Here is a 17,912-nt window from a genome sequence, read left to right on the forward strand (position 1 = left end):
CTTGACCAGATTTATCCGGGCCACGAGGGATAACGGTAAAACTGACCAGCGGTCAAAGCCTCTTTCAGCCTCTTTCAGCTTTCTCATCCAGAGGCAGAACGTTTGTGTGGAACATATCAGATATAGGTATTGTGATAAAAACACCAAGGTAGCGAAATCCATCCATTTAAATGAGGTTAAAGAGCGAGGGAGCTGCTTAGCCGATGAGTTAATCGGTAATAGTTCACTTTTTTGGTAGTTAAGTTTATAACCAGAGTACGCACCGAACCGTTCTGGTTAACTTGAATTTTAATACTACTATCTTATTATGTTTATCTATAGAAGGATCTATAGCATTTTCTGAATCCAGCTGTCTAATCTGTTATTCTAATTCCAGTTGTTCCATCCTGTTCTTTTTGTTTTGATATGCTTGATGTGAAATGATAGAGCCACTGATAAAGGCCTTAAAAGATTCCCATAATAACAAAGCCGAAATACCTGGAGTATCATTTGTCTCAAAAAAGAATTCCATCTGTTGTTTTAAATATTCACAGCAAACTGGGTTAGTTAGTATTTGGGGATTAAACCTCCAGAACGTTTTTTTATTGTACATTCCTTCTAGTTTTAGGGAGAAGGTTAGAGGGGAATGATCGGAAGTAATACTATTATGATATTTGGGATTTGTTGTAAAAGGGATTCATTTTGTGTCCACCAGAAAATAGTCAATATTTTTATGTACGGATGAATAAAAGGAATATTCTCTTCCAGATGGATTTGCAATCCTCCATACGTCTGTTATATTTGTATTTTTTATATACGTATTTACGAGTTCGCAGGATTTTGATTTTGTGTTATATCTCTTTTGTTGTGAGGATTTATCCAAATATTGATCCAAAACACAGTTGAAATCTCCTCCAATTATCCGGTTTTGCTGGTTGGATTCTGAGATTATATTAAATACTAGACTAAGTGGGACCCATTGTGTCCCATGTTCACATGGGAGGGCTGGTCCCCCGACGCAATATTCCACCTCTCCATCAATTACTTCAACCCAAACAACCATTTGCAGTGCATTTTTACTTCAACCCAAACAACCATTTGCAGTGCATTTGCAGTGCAGTGCATTTTTACTTCAAACCAACAATATTTTCATTTTCAAACCACATTAAGGGCACTCACAGTTGAGTAGACATGTTTTCAGTGTTACTCAGAGCTCAGAGAGACTTGACCCTCTGGCTTCCTCCATCTTGCAGAGACTGAGTGAGGCACACCACTTCCTGGTTTATAGTCCCTCCCCCTCCCTCCAGCAGGGGCAGCAGAGAGAATGGCAAATTATTTAAAAACATTAATATCTTTCTAATTTTTTTATTGATGGGAAAAATCCTCTGGTCCCGGAAGGCAGAGGGGGGCTCTGAGCGAGGTCCACTCGGCGGATGATGGAGCTCTGGTGTCGGGACAACACTCTTCAACGGCTTGGCATGTCCGGAATGGCCGCTTCCTCCCCGGAGACCGCGGCTCCCGAAGTCCACAGCCCGCACTGGTCGGAGCTCCGACACTGGTGATCTCGGCGAGAGATCCCAGTCTCAGTGGTGTTTGAAAGTCAGCGCTGCTGCAGCTTGACGCTCTGCAACCACAGCTTCGCGATGTTGGAGTCGGCGGTCTCAGCACTCCGGAAGTTACCACATGGCGACACTGGTAAGGCATCACTCACTCCAGGATGCTTCTTCAGCGCTGTGCCGCCGCCGAAGCTGAGGTTCTGGCCGGTCCCGGCAGGAAACACCGCTCCTGTCCGGTTGGTAGGCCGCGAGGAAGGGATGAAGATGCGGCTCGGAGGAAAGCCGCATCTCCGACCAGGTAGGGACAATGTACTTATATTCCTAGATCCCTCTGCTCTATAAGACTTCCTTGTGCCCTACCATTCACTGTGAAGGTCCTGCCCAAGCATGACTTCCCAAGATGCAACTCCTTGCTTGTATCTGCATTGAACCATTAACATCAGTAGCATTGGTGCTCTGTAGATGATCTGCTGCTATAAGTTCCTGCATATTTGCATTTGTTCATTTACTTCACGGTTAATTATTTTTTAAGGATCATGTGTCAAATAATGGAGCATAAATCAAGAATGTACATCGACTTTGAACTTCATAGATATTTCTATGAAAGATAGAAGATGTTGCTATGTATGTGGGCAGTTTCAGAACAGAGTGTTGACACCATAAATATAACATTACATTTCAAATGCAATTGGACTGCGGGAATGCTGCAAATTCCTTCACCTGTCATTGATTTATCCAGAGAGTCGCAGGAATGCTTGCGAAACCTAGGCAAGAGTGGTCATGGAACAAACAGGGCAAAGTTCTAGTCATCTCCAAATTCCTAACAACAGCAAAAATAGAATTTCATGAATCCCAGACTTGAAACACGATCTCTTTCAGCAGATGCTACCTGACCAGCTGAGATTTTCCAACATTTTGTTTTATTTTCAGATTTCATCATCTGTAGTTTTTTTGACATTCAAAAGTAAAAATAGTTTTTGTCGCTCATTTGTCACTGCAGTCCCCATTTCTTTCTAATAATGTTAAATCCAATGAAATATCGGAAGAAATCCATGATTGTGTTATCGCAAGCATCCATGTAGTGTGTTAGGATCAGCTGTTTTCTTTGTGTGATCCACCGACAGCTTCTGACCAGTGAGACTGAAATGTGCACAGGTTACCTCAGCTTTTACTGAGGATTAAATTTCTTCCAAGACATGCTGCATCTTTAAGCCTTATGAAAACATTACACTTACAAGATGAAGAACAACTATGGAGGAAGCCTGCCAAAATTCCAAAATGGTGCAGATAGCAGTAAAACTGCCACTTTCATGGAACATCAAAGATCCATGATCTTCGATGAGGCCTTCAAATGTGACCTCACTAACGTCTAATGTAACTGCAACATGATCTCCCAACTTCTGTGCTCAATATTCTAACTGATGAAGGCCAATGTGTCGAAAGCTTTTTAGAGCACCCTTTCTACCTGTGACGCGACTTTCAAGGAACCATATATCTGCGCTCCTAGATCCCTCTGCCGTACAACACTCCCCAGAGCTTTACCATTCACTGTGTGGGTCCTGCCCTTGTTAGACTTCTCAAAATGCAAGACCTTTCATTTCTCTGTATTAAATTCCATCAGCTATTCCTCAGCCCACATGCCCAAACGATCAAGATCCTTGATCTTTGAAATATCCTTGAAATATGTTGAAAATGAAAACATATTTCAGCATGCAACGTTCTGACCCCAATCTCTATCTGAGCTGCAGAGAGTGATACATTGATTCCAGGTCTACCTAAGACAAAAGTAAAGTTACTTGCAAATGGAAATCAATGACCCTGGGGACAAGGGAAATTTGGTCGCACACATCAGGCCTACTTTGCCCAATCTATCTGCTAACTAAACGTCACTCCTTTAAAAAATAATTGATACAGATCATGCTCAAAAACACTATTTTTTTCAGATATACTCCATGTTGTGGATGAAGAATGTATCCCCTACTTCCACAGCTCCATTACAAACTACTGTGGACCCTTCAGTTTTTCCTGCCCATGCCGTAATCTTACAGACCTAAGGAATGCCGCCAGCAAGAGAATTGGCAAAATAACATTGTGACTGGATAGCACGCCAACAAAATCTTTTGACTGTATCTTGGTATACATGGCAATAATAAATCGATACCAATACCTAAACCAATACCAGATATAGACAAGTGGCAGTCGCTTGATTAAGCGACTTAGTTGGCATGGATGAGGTGGGCCGAAGGGCTGCTTCTGTGCTGCGAGATGTGACTATGGTTCTGACATTCAGGGATGCAATGTATGGGGGGGGGGGGGCCTGACAGACTGCAGCAATTTGCAAACATTTATCTAGTGAGTCAAAAAACCAACGTATATTATGTGATGGTATTACAGATTCAACCACACAGTGAAAAGTGCTATCATCTGTCCATATCAAAATGGGTCACCATGAAAGCTAGTTACTCTTTAAGAAGGAACTGCAAATGATGGAACATCGAAGGTAGCCAAAATGCTGGAGAAACTCAGCAGGTGAGGCAGCATCTATGTAGCGAAGGAATTAGGCAATGTTTCGGGTCAAGACCCTTCTTCAGACTGATGTGACGGGGGGGGAGGGGGGGGGCGGGAAGAAGTAAGGAAGAGGTGGAGACAGTGGGCTGAGGGAGTGCTGAGAAGGGGAGGAGAAAGCAGGGGCTACCTGAAATTAGAGAAGTCAATGTTCATACTGCTGGGGTGTAAACTGCCCAAGCGAAATATGAGGTGCTGCTCCTCCAATTTACGGTGGTCCTCACTCTGGTCATGGAGGAGGCCCAGGACGGAAAGGTCAGATTCGGAATGGGAGGGGGAGTTGAAGTGCTGAGCCACCGGGAGATCAGGTAGGTTAATGCGAACCGAGCGGAGGTGTTGGGCGAAGCGATTGCCAAGCCTACGCTTGGTCTCACCGATGTAGAGCAGCTGACATCTAGAGCAGTGGATACAATAGATGAGGTTGGAGGAGCCTCTGCCGCACCTGGAAAGACTGCTTGGGTCCTTGAGTGGAGTCAAGGAGGGAGATAAAGCGACAAGTGTAGCATTTCCTGCGGTTGCAAGGGAAAGTGCTAGCAGAGGAGGTGGTTTGGGTGGGAAGGAACGACCAGGGAGTTATGGAGGGTGCGGCCTCTGCGGAAAGCAGACAGGTGTGGAGATGGGAAGATGTGGCAAGTGGTGGGATCCCATTGGAGGTGGCGAAAATGTCGGAGGATTATTTGTTGTATGTGACGGCTGGTAGGGTGGAAGGTGAGGACAAGGAGGACTCTGCACTTGTTTTGAGTCTCATCTATAGTAGAAGAGGGGACCCTGAAGAATGAGGACATCTCCGATGCCCTGGTGTGGAACTCCTCATCCTGGGTGCAGATGCGGCGTAGTCTGAGGAATTGGGAGTAGGAGATGGAGTTCTTACAGGAAGCAGGGTGGGAAGAAGTGTAATGCAGATAGCCATGGGAGTCAGTGGGTTTATAGTGGATGTCGGTCAGTAGTCTATCACCTGCGATGGAGATAGTTAGATCTAAAAATGGTAGGGAAATGTCGGAAATGGTCCAGGTGTATTTGAGTGCCGGATGGGAGGTAGTGGTGAAATGGATGAAGTCCGTGAGTTGTGTGTGGGTGCAGGAGGTAGCACCAATGCAGTCGTCGATCCCAAAACTCTTATCTCTGCTACATCGATGACTGCATTGGTGCTACCTCCTGCAAAATGAGCAGAAGAGGATGTGAAACAGGGAGCAGCAGAAACGAACACTAATACTATAAATCTCTTAGTCTGAAATTTCAAAATCATCTTGGAAGAATCATAGTAACAGTTAGACCACATGAAATCATTCGGCCCATCAAATCTATGCTGGCAATGAGCAGAGCAATCTAATGAGACCCATTTCCCTTGTTCTTTCCCCACTGCCCTGGAAATTATACTCTCCCAAATGCTGATCTAACTCCCATTTTCAGGCACTCATTGGTTTCATTTCGATCACTCTCAATTCAAAAATATTTTCACATTACTTTTGTGTCTTTTGCCCAATATTTAAAAAAACCTCCCCCATTCTACCACCTATACACACACCAAGTACCTGATTAATCCGCATAAGAACGGGTCCCTCAGTTCACCCTATAAACACCAGTCATGATCGTGTGTTTATCAAATGTCAAAAATCATAGTGGCACAGTGGTAGAGCTTTTGCCACGCTGCGCCAGGGACCGCGTTTCGATCCTGACTATGGGTGCTGTCTGTGCAAGGTTGATATGTTTTCCCTGCGACCGCGAGGGCTTTTTCCGGGTGCTTTGGTTTTAGAAACATAGAAAATAGGTGCAGGAGGAGGCCATTCGGCCCTTCGAGCCAGCACCACCATGCTATATGATCATGGCTGATCATCCAAAATTAATACCCCGCTCCTGCTTTTTCTCTATATCCCTTGATTCCATTAGCCCTAAGAGCTAAATCTAACTTTTTCTTGAAAACATCCAGTGAATTGGCCTCCATTGCCTTCTGCAGAGGATTCTGAAGATTCTGAAGTTTTTCCTCATCTCAGTTCTAAATGGCCTAACCCTTATTCTTAGACTGTGACCCCTGGTTCTGGATTCCTCCAACATGGGGAACATTTTTCCTGCATCTAGCCTGGCCAATCCCTTAAGAGTTTTACATGTTTCTATAAGATCCCTTTTCTTCCTTCTCAATTCCAGTGAATACAAGCCCAATCGACCCATTTTTCATCATGTCAGTCCTGCCATTCCCCGGAATTAACTTGGTGAACATACTCTGCACTCCCTCATTAGCAAGAATCTCCTTCCTCAAATTAAGAGACCAAAACTGCGCACAATACTCCAGGTGTGGCCCTGTACAACTGCGGTAGAGCCTCCTTGCTCCTAAGCTCAAATCCTCTTGCAATGAAGGCCAACCAACATGCCATTAGCTTTCTTCCCTGCCTGCTCTAACTGCATGCTTTCTTTCAGTGACTGATGTAAAAGGACACCCAAGTCTCGTTGCGCCTCCCCTTTTACTAATCTGACACCATTCAGATAATAATATGCCTTCCTGTTCTTGCTACCAAAGAGCATAACCTCCCATTTATTCACATTATAATGCATCTGCCATGGATCTGCCCATTCACCCAACCTATCCAAGTCACCCTGCAGCCTCATAACATCCTCCTCGCTGCTCACTCTGCCACCCAACTTTGTGTCATCTGCAAACTTTGAGATGTTACATTCCCTCGACTAAATCGTTAATATATACTGTTAGTAATTGGGGTTCCAGCACTGAGTCTTGCGGCACCGCACTATCACTTCCTGCCAATCTGAAAAGGCCCCATTTATTCCTACTCTGTGCTTGTTGTCTGCCAACCAGTTCTCTATCCATGTCAATACCCTACCCCCAGCACCATGTGCTCTCATTTTGCACACTAATCTCTTGAGTGTGACCTTGTTATAGGCTTTTTAAAAGGCGATCGGTGAAATATTAGAAAAGTTATTGGTCTGTTATTCGCCAGGACGGCGAAGCCCCTTCTGGCACCCGCTGTCAATCGCCGGCCGTGAGAATAAAGCTGAATGAGCGTAGTGAGCAGTCAGAGCGGGGGCTGTGTTCTGTGTTCTGTGAGCAGGGGCTGTGTTCTGTGTTCTGTGAGCGAGGGCTCACACCACCCACTCTCACATACACCCCTCCCCACTCCCGCACCCCCCTCCCCTACACACCACCTCCCCCCCCCCCCCCACACCCCCCTCTCACATACACCCCCTCCCTCCCCTACACCCCCCCTCCCCTACACCCCCACCCCCCCTCCCCTACACCCCCCCCTCCCCTACACCCCCCCTCCCCTACACCCCCCCCCTACACCCCCCCCTCCCCTACACCCCCCCTCCCTACACACCCCCTCCCCTACACCCCCCCCCCTCCCCCACACCCCCCCCCCCTACACCCCCCCTCCCCTACACCCCCCCTCCCCTACACCCCCCCCCCTACACCCCCCCTACACCCCCCCTCCCCTACCCCCCCCCCTCCCCTACAACCCCCCTATCCCCTAGTCTAGTTAATTATAAAAGTGAAGTTCATATCCCAAAGTCTCTCTGGAAAGACATTTTCCAATAATGTTATTTTTAAACCTGTGTCTGTGAGCTGAATTTGCAATTCCTCAAGTTGATGAAAACAGGGTAAAATAATGCAGATGATCTCATCCTTTAATAGTTTTAAATACTTGTTCTGGTTAACCACCAATGGCTGGCTGTGTATCTTTGTGTTGGCAGTTTCTTGTCCTTGATGAGTAAACATAATTGATGTAGTTGAATATCTCAGCTCATTTTTGCATATGTTACCACTTTTTTGTGGAGGCTGACCGATGCCAAGTAAAATACAATTCTGCCTTGTTCGTGACGCAGTCAGAACTCCGACATGTGTCAGTGGGGCAAAGGTGAACAGGCAGATGTGGAATTACTGTTTTAGTCAGCTAAGGTGTTGCTAGTTGTGTGTTTCTTCATCTGCTTGCAAGCTTCCCTGTCCTATGCCCTCTGTTTCCTAAGCTCATCACCCTTCTTTTTAATCCTCGCCGCCTTATCTTCCAGACAAGCAAGCCGTTTTAATCAATTTTAACAATATTTTGTTACTTTACTTGTCCAATTACTCTGGCAGGGATGCACCCTCCAGAACTGAATGCACCACATTATATAACCTTGATGCACTGCTCTACCAGACCCTGCATTTGTCAGTTGAGAGTTATGGGCCTGTCCCACTTAGATGACTCTTTAGGCGACTGCCAGGGACTAGTTTTAATGGAATTCACCTACACCACCTGGTGACAATCTACGACAACACCTACGCCAACCTACGGCAGCAAAAAATGTTTGCGGCAATCACCTGTAGTCGCCCAAAAAATCGTCTAAGTGGGACAGGCCCATTACTATCATAACTGAATGAAATTCTGTTGATACCTCCACCTGTTTATTTTTTTATACAACAATCAACACACACGACCCCATTCCCCATCAACCACTCATATTCCTTACAATCCATTGTATTTTCCAGAATTTTCGGGGGGGGGGGGGTTCTCAATATTCCCATTCACCTGTGTCAATGCATGATTTAAACCTTTTATAAATCTGATCTTCCAGGCTTTTCCCCACAGAAAATTGTTATGGATACTGGCAGTAGGTTACTGAAGACAAGCTCACAAGGTGCAACACCTTGAGCATTTGTGTGCAGTTGTTTACAGAACTCCTGGATAACTCCTACAACTTGGTCACCCTGGTTTTTGCCTGTGAAAGACATCACCCTTCACGCCCCCTCCACTCCCACACCCTCCCCCAACAACCCGCCTCACTTTCCCTGCAGCTTATCCTGCTTATTTTGTCTCCTTCACAATTCTGACAAAGAATCTTCAACTTTAAAATATGTTGCTATTTCTTTTCCCACTGAGCCGCGAGTATTTTCAGCATTATCTGTTTTTATATTATATAGGATATTCATAATTGACCATAATTTAGACACTCCCATTCATATTATAACCTCTGACTTTTTGAAAAAAGGTGAACTTCAAGTCTTTGCGAAAAAAGTTAACTCATACACATTATTGTTCTTGAGCATATAATTATTTATTTTATTCCACAATAAAGTACCCTCAATCCCAGTTACAGCAGGACCTGCGATTAAATATTTCAACTTTTTTTTGAGCAACAGCAACATCAATTTAATTAGGATCAAAAGTCCAACAAATTTACAAAGCGACATTACTGCTCTTAGAAATAAACATGGCAGGCAATCTGCTGCATTCAGCACAACAGGACACACATCTTCTTTCAGAACGGATCTCCAAGTGAATCAAGTTGGATGGAAGATACGAGTATACTGGAAAATTCAGAATGAACAATTTGAAGATCCAGCAAATGAAATAAAAAAGTGATCAATTTTTGTTCAACTTTTTTTAAGCTCTATTCAAAGCCCAGTTGATTCCCATAATTTGTTTTTTTTTTTATAGGTTTGTTTATTAAACTTGTTTAGGAAGAAGAGTTTCTTCCACAAGCCCCATTATGTGCCCCTATAATCCGGTATTTTAGACTGCAAGGTAATGCAGCAAAGTGAATGAAGATTGAGGGCCACTGTCAAATTATCTGTTTGAAACAGCAGGATTATCTGTTGAAACTGAAAAACATGGACTATTTTTATGTGAGATGCAATGAGATGAATTGTGGGACACGAAAAACAAATGCCCTGAAATCTGTTCTCAGTCTTTAGTCCTAAATCAGCAGTTTTGAGGCAGCTGGGTATTGTACTTCGCTTCCAACATTTGCCTCAATTAAAGTTAACGGAAGCATATTTTGGAAATTGAACCATTGCTGTCCTGCTGGTTACGTGCTGCAGGCTGAGGACGAATTTCTAACCAAACAGTGAGAACAGGCACAAGTATCACTGTGCTCCTCACTGCAACACCTTCCCCGGTGAATGAGAGAACAGCTGAGAGCCTGAAGCCAGTGAAGAGAAAGAAGAGGAGGAAGCTACTCGTCTCTCCGGTCTGGACCTGGAATATTAAAAAGAAAGATTAACATAGATTTCATCTTTTACATGCGTAATTATCTATTTTAAGTCTAAGTTATTCCAAAATTATTACTAGAATCCCACTTGCACGTCATGTAGACTGATTGTCCAGTATAGGACTGCAGGAAGGCACAAAGTGCTGGAGTAACTCAGTGGGTCAGGCAGCATCTCTGGAGAACATGAATAGGCGATGTTTCAGGTCATTTCAATTCATATTCCCACAGATTCTTTACAAAGAACTACAATTAAATCTCTATTTTATGTTCCTTTTGTGTTTTATTTACATTTCTTGACCAAATGGGCCCTGATTAGCCATCCTATCTCAACACACATTAAATATGGTAATCCACAACTTTCCAACTCCTATCTTAACTCCAGTTCACCCATGGTTGCCAGTCTGCTCTGACTCCCAGTTAAGCATTGCACAATTCAAATATGTTTTTCCATTTGTTGGTCCCATCTTCTCTGTCTCTGGAACCTCCTTCAGCCATTATGCTCTCCCAGTGCTGGCTCATTGAGTATTCCCAGTGTTAATCATCCCTCTGTCCACAGCTGTGGTTTCATCTGGCAAGGCTCCAGGCTCAGATATCACCTCGCTAAACTCTGCCGCATCTCTGCTTTCCACCCTTTCTCCAGACACTATAAAACATGCAACTTTTATCAAGCTTTTAGACATCTTCTCTAACATTGCCGATTAAAGTCTGGCTCAGTGACAAGGCTTGTTTGTGGTGTTTTGAAACATCTTACAAAACAATACGTTTAACGGCACTGGCCTGTACGCTCACTGCAGTTTACAAGAATGAGGGGGATCTCTGAACTTACCGAATAGTGAAATGCCTGGATTGAGTGGATGTGAAGAGGATGTTTCCACTAGTGGGAGAGTCCAGAACCAGAGGCCATAGCCTCAGAATAAAATGACATACGTTTAGAAAGGAGATGAGGAGGAATTTCTTTAGTCAGAGGGTGGTGAATCTGTGGAATTCATTGCCAAAGAAGGCTGTGGAGGCCATCAATGGATATTTTTAAGGCAGAGATAGATACATTCTTGATTGGTATGGTTGTCAGGGGTTATGGGGAGAATGCAGGATAATGGGGTTGAGAGGAAAAGATAGATCAGCATGATTGAATGGTGGTAGACCTGATAGGCCGAATGACCTAATTCTGCTCCTAGAACTGATGAACATGAATTGCTGCCATATTAATAAACTTTATTGCTTTTTTGCACTGATAATCATTTTAAGGAGTTTAATGACTTTTTTACTCTCGAGTAGGCCATTCCCCATTGAGATTGAAAAGACTAGGCTTGTATTCACTGGAGTTTAGAAGGATGAGGGGGTATCTTATAGACACCTATAAAATTATAAAAGGTCAGGACAAGCTAGATGCAAGAAAAATGTTCCCAATGTTGGGCGAGTCCAGAACAAGGGGCCACAGTCTTAGAATAAAGGGGAGGTCATTTAAGACTGAGGTGAGGAAAAAAACATTTTCACCCAGAGAGTTGTGAATTTGTGGAATTCCCTGCCACAGAGGGCAGTGGAGGCCGAGTCACTGGATGGATTTAAGAGAGAGTTAGATAGAGCTCTAGGGGCTAGTGAAGTCAAGGGTTATGGGGAGAAGGCCAGCCCGGTTTATTGATAGGGGACGATCAGCCATGATCACAATGAATGGCGGTGCTGGCTCGAAGGGCCGAATGGCCTCATCCTGCACCTATTTTCTATGTTTCTATGAGAGTATTATCTGATTTGATTGGATCTCACATGATCAAATGCTTTTCACTGTATTTTGTCACTGTATACATTGCCGACACCCTTTATGAATAAAGGTAATATGTATATTACGTATATAGAGTCTTGCATACTTGTTCTGCATGCAAACAAAGAACCTCACTGTACGAAGTACACGTGACAACACAGCATCAACCAAATATCTCGGTGCACGTGGTAATAGTGAACCAATACCACCAAAAGCAGCCATTAAGAGTTGAGAAATTCTCACCATGATCTTGACTTCCTCACTCTGGCTGTGGTTGATCGATCTAGGAAATTAGAACTGCTGTGGTGTAGCTCTCCTCCAGTGGCTTCATGTAACGACTGCGATCGTGGGATCTCCAGCTCAAACACTGTGGGTGTTTCCATGTCTAATTCTAAGAACAGAATGTTTTCAGCCTGCACCAGAGAGGAAGGAGAATCACAAGTTATTGTACTGGTGCGTCAATGCTGATATGGAATGCAATGGCTCTGAAGTAGCACAGTCCAGTCATACAATATGAACAATTCAACGCCCCCCACATACATGGTCATAGTCACACAGAATGGAAACAGGCCCTTCAGTCCAATTCAAGAGTCTAGACAGTGTTTTATTGTCAGATGTCCCAAAACTGAGCAATGAAATTCTGACTTCTAGCAGCAGCACAAATTGTAAAATCATGCTGACCAAGATGTCCCATCTAAGCTAGTCCCATTTGCCTAGATTTGGCCCAATCCCTTCACACCTTTCCTATCCGTGTACCTGTCCGAGTGTTGTTCTAATACTGTTATTGTACCTGGCTCAACTACCTCCTCTGGCAACTCGTTCCATATACCCACTACCGTCTAAGTGAAAAAGTTGCCACTCAGCTTCCTATTATATCGTGCCCCTCCTATTAAATCTTCCCTACTGCACGTTATTCTAACAATGTGAAAATCCCATGAGGCCATGGCTTTTAGCTGTAAGTTTCACAGGGCAGCAAGAAACTGATGTTTCTGAGTGATCACACATTGAAATTTGGAAATGTCATTTTCAGTTGTAAGTGTATTAGTTGCCACAGTTCTTCACAGCAGCTGCCATCTTTGCAATATACATTTAACTGGACTCAGCATAATGCAAGCAACATTCTTCCTGCTTCATGGGATGAATACTAATGATAAATGTGGAAATGATAGGAGAGTGCTCATTGGAGATCGGAGAAAACCTCGAGAGATCAATGGAGATCAGTGTCATTGAGAGGGAGCAAGGGATATCCTCCAGGGCTGCAGCCAGATAAATGCTCCAGGCAGGAAGTTGCTGGACAGGTCTCCAGAAGGACATGAATACCCTCTCCAAGAGCATACATTTTAAGAAACCTGTAATGCAGTAAATATTCATACCAGATCTGGCTGATCTTATGGGTAAAATAAAAAGTACAGGAAATCTTTGTTCCTTGTAGTTAGATTTTGGGTGAATTTCAATAGACAATAGGTGCAGGAGTAGGCCATTTTGCCCTTCGAGCCAGCACCACCATTCAATGTGATCATGGTTGATCATCCACAATCAGTACCCCGCTCCTGCCTTCTCTCCATATCCCTTAACTCCGCTATCCCTAAGAGATCTATCTAACTCTCTCTTGAAAGCATCCAGCGAACCAGCCTCCACCAGAGAATTCCACACACTCACAACTCTCTGTGTGAAAATGTTTTTCCTCATCTCCGTTCTAAATGGCTTACCACTTATTCTTAAACTATGGCCCCTGGTTCTGGATTCCCCCAACATTGGGAACATGTTTCCTGCCTCTAGCGTGTCCAAACTCTTAATAATCTTATATGTTTCAATAAATCCCCTCTCATTCTTCTAAATTCCAGCGTATACAAGCCCAGCCGCTCCAATCTATGAACATATGACAGTCGCGCCATCCCGGGAATTAACCTCGTGAACCTACGCTACACTCCCTCAATAGCAAGAATGTCCTTCCTCAAGTTTAGAGACCAAAACTGCACACAATACTCCAGATGTGGTCTCACTAGGGGCCTGTACAACTGCAGGAGGACCTCTTTGCTCCTATACTCAAATCCTCTTTGCTCCTATACTCAAATCCTCTTGTTATGAAGGCCAACGTGCTATTCGCTTTCTTCACTGCTACTGCTGTACCTGCATGCTTACAGTATTTCCAAAATGAGGAAGGACATTATTGATAGAACAAGGACCAGACCCCAGATCCTGTTGTAGACTTCCCTTTAGAAACTTACCAACTTGACAGGCACCATTTATATAATAATCACTAAGGGGGCCTTCCTGTTTTTGAACCACCGCCAGTTCATTGGCTATATTTGGAGTTAGACCTTGTCATCAGGGGGTTTATCCACATGATCAGCCATGATCATATTGAATGGCGGTGCAGGCTCGAAGGGCCGAATGGCCTACTCCTGCACCTAATTTCTATGTCTGCAACTTGCAATGACTGATGAACCCCCACTACACCCTTTACCCTGTCACCAAGTCACCCCTGCATTTCCTCATAGCATCCTGCATCTCACAATTCACACTGCCACACAGCTCTGTGCCATCTGCAAATTTGCTAATGTTATTTTGGATTCCCTTCATCCAAATCATTAATATATATATTGTAAATAGCTGCGGTCCCAGCATCGAGCCTTGCGGTACTCCACTAGTCAGTCACTGCCTGCCATTCTGAAAGGGACCCGCTAATTCCTACCCTTTGTTTCCTGCCTGCCAACCAATTTTGTATCCATGTCCGCACTCTACCCCCAATACCTCTAATTTTGCCCACTAATCTCCTGTGGGATCTTGTCAAATGCTTTCTGAAAATCCAGGTACACTACATCCACTGGCTCTCCCTTGTCCATTATCCTGGTTACATCCTCAAAAAATTCCAGAAGATTAGTCAAGCATGATTTCCCCTTCGTAAATCCATGCTGACTCAGACCGATCCTGCTACTGCTTTCCAAATGTGCCACTATTTCATCTTTTATTATTGACTCCAGCATCTTCCCCACCACCGATGTCAGGCTAACTGGTCTATAATTTCCTCTTTTCTCTATGCCGCCCTTCTAAAAGAGTGGGACAACATTAGCTACCCTCCAACTACAGGAACTGAGCCTGAATCTATAGAGCATTGGAAAACTATCACCAATGTGTCCATGATTTCTAGAGCCACTTCCTTAAGTACCCTGGGATGCAGACCATCAGGCCCTGGAGATTTATCAGCTTTCAGCCCCATCAGTCTACCCAACACCATTTCCTGCCTAATGTGAATCTCCTTCAGTGCCACGCCAGATCCTCTGGCCACTAGTACATTAGGAAGATTGTTTGTGTCCTCCTTAATAAAGACGGATCCTAAGTACCTGTTCAACTCATCTGCCATTTCCTTGTTCCCCATAATAAATTCACCCTTTTCAGCCTTCAAGGGTCCATCTTTGGCCTTAACTAGTTTTTTCCTCTTCACATACTTAAAGAAGCTTTTACTATCCTCCTTTATATTCCTGGCTAGCTTACCTTCGTACCTCATCTTTTCTCCCCATATTGCCTTTTTAGTTATCTTCTGTTGCCCTTTAAAAGTTTCCCAATCCTCTGGCTTCCCGCTCATCTTTGCTATGTTATATTTCTTCTCTTTTATACTCTCCCTGACTTACCTTGTCATCCACGGTCGCCCCTTACTACCCCCTTGGAGGCCATCTCGGCCCTACATTTTTTTTTCCCCTTAGTCCCCACCGCCTGCAACTCATTTTTTCTTCCTCTTCTTAGTCCACCTGAATGAACTGATCCTGCACCTTCTGTATTTTTTATTCCCAGAAATACCCTGCCATGGAAGCTGTTCCACTGTCACTCTCTCTGCTAGGGTATCCTTTCCAGTCAACTTAGGCCAGCACCTCCCTGCAGGGCTCCATAGTCAGCCCTTGCTCCAACTGCTAATACCGACACCTCCGATTTACCCTTCTCCCTCTCAAATTGTAGTTAAAACTTATCATATTATGGTCACTACCTCCTCATGGCTCCTTTACCTCGAGTTCCCTTATCAAATCCAGTTCCTAACATCCAATTACATTGAAAATAGAAATGTAGACAAATTGGATGAGTTGTTTTGCTGATGACATTATTTGGGGGAGCTTTACACAGGTAAATAAGTGGTAGGATGAGTGAAAATCTTACTGAAAAATTGAGTTGAATTTCCCAACGAGTTGAAGCATACCAAAATGTGTGCAAAATTACGCTCCTTCATTACCCCATTTTGAACACACTTGGACAGCACAAGTTGTTAGATCTCATCTGGTTTTGATCTACATGGATCTGGACACATCAATGTGGCTGACTAACAATGGCCTGCTCAATTCAGGAGCAATGAAGGATTGATAATAAGTGTGGGCATTTCTGGTAATATTCACATTCCATAACTGTATCTAAAATAAGATACCTTCGTACTTTACATTGCAGACACTGCATGCCTTTTCTCAGATATTCAAGTGTAGCTCACATGCAAACATATGTTCCAGATTGATTTTACATTATGTTAACTTGCTGAAATGAATGTCTTATCCATAGGCTTAAGACCAAACATTTGATCAGAATCAGATCACACTTCAATTTCATTTTTCCCTTAATGCTGTAAAACTCTGTTAATCTGACATGCAGGGGACTTTGATGGAGCAAGACTGATGGAGCAAAGGTGTTTCAGACTATTAGATGTTGTTCCAACTACTGATCTAAAATACTTTCAATCAATTGATTTAGATGTTGCATAGTGGTATAATATTTTTTTCAAGGAACCCAGTTAGTTTCAAGGGACTGCGAGAACAGAATGTGTGAAAAATTTCAAGGGAGTGCGGAAAAACAGGGTGCATGTCAGTTTAAAGGGAACATGGAAGCCAGGCCCTCGGGTGATCAAGGGAGAGCAGAAACTGGGGTCCCGTTATGTTTAAAGGAGTGGGAACTAGAACCCTAGTGTGTTATCCTAGTTGTATTGTATTGTATTGTATTGTTAAAGAGAGAAGGGGAACTCAACCCGAGTGTGTTAAAGGGAGAGTGGGAACCAGAACTGTGGAGTGTTGAAGGAAGAACAAGAACTGGGGTCCTGGGTTGTTAAAAGGAATGCAGGAACCAGCCTCCCAGTGAGCCAGGTGCTGAGCTATAAGGATTTACGAACAATTGCACAGATGATTATAGGAGTTTTATTGTCATCCCACTCAGAGTTCTTCTTCAACTGTTATACTCACATTACACAGCAGAGGGAGGTGCTGCGTTATTAAAAACACATTTGAAATTTATATTACAGATATTTTTTGATTGAGCACTTGAACTGCAAAGTTTAACACAGTGGATATATGCATTATAAATTTGGAGGGGGCAATCTGCCTAGTTTAAAGGTCGGACAAATTTTTATTACATGCCCAAGCTGACCCCAATTTTGAAAAATTTGAAGCCTTCTCTTTTTGAATGTTGGCGGATCAATTTTATTGTCAGCGTTTTCATTCTTTATTTTAAGTTCCCAGAAAGCAGGTGACATTATTTAACATCATTGGAAAAACAAAATAAATGTTGATGGTCTTTCACACAACATCAGGATGGGAGCCATTTTCAAAAATAATTCAATTTGGCACCTTATTTACAAAACATGGGGGGGGGGGGGGGGGAAGGTGCAAATGCATTGTGATGTCAGCAGCTGGGCAACCCTAATTTTTTTTTTAAATGACAGATGATCGGAGACAGAAGCGGATTCTGACTCTCTGGAAAATCACAGCTGGAATGAGCGCAGAATGAGAGCGGAATGAGGGCGGGGGATAGGAGGGGCAGGGCTTCACGAGCTGTGCCGGCAGTGAGGAGAAGGTTCAGCGCATGAGGTGCCGCTGCCCCGAGATCTGCAGAACAAAGATCCTATAGCTGAGCTGAGCTGTAGAATCTTTGTTCTGCAGAACATTCTCATTCTTTCTGTGCCTTTTGAAGATCTGGCGGGGGGGGGGGGAGGAGAGGGGGGTGGCGAAAGTACCTCGTGGAAAACTGCGCATGCGCGTTGACAGCAGCTGCATTAATCCACAGTGGTGGGGCCTCGATTGGCGGGCAAGTGGGCATTGTGACGTCAGCAGCTG

General features: G+C 43.9%; 1 protein-coding gene across 2 annotated transcripts in view; it reads right to left on the reverse strand.

The window, feature by feature from the left end:
• Nucleotides 1-9,495: 9,495 nt before the first annotated feature.
• The window catches only part of LOC129697171 (kinesin-like protein KIF3C), a 132,362-nt gene continuing 123,945 nt past the window's right edge, over nucleotides 9,496-17,912 (reverse strand). For both annotated transcript variants that reach the window (XM_055635476.1, XM_055635477.1), the window contains 2 exons: nucleotides 12,076-12,245; nucleotides 9,496-10,063 (listed from right to left, as the gene is read on the reverse strand). In XM_055635476.1, the coding sequence (XP_055491451.1) occupies nucleotides 9,964-10,063; nucleotides 12,076-12,245 (270 nt within the window). In that variant the 3' untranslated portion in view covers nucleotides 9,496-9,963. The remainder of the gene's footprint in view (nucleotides 10,064-12,075; nucleotides 12,246-17,912) is intronic.

The sequence above is a fragment of the Leucoraja erinacea genome, chromosome 5 (assembly GCF_028641065.1).
Source record: "Leucoraja erinacea ecotype New England chromosome 5, Leri_hhj_1, whole genome shotgun sequence".
NCBI classification, from domain to species: Eukaryota; Metazoa; Chordata; class Chondrichthyes; order Rajiformes; family Rajidae; genus Leucoraja; species Leucoraja erinaceus.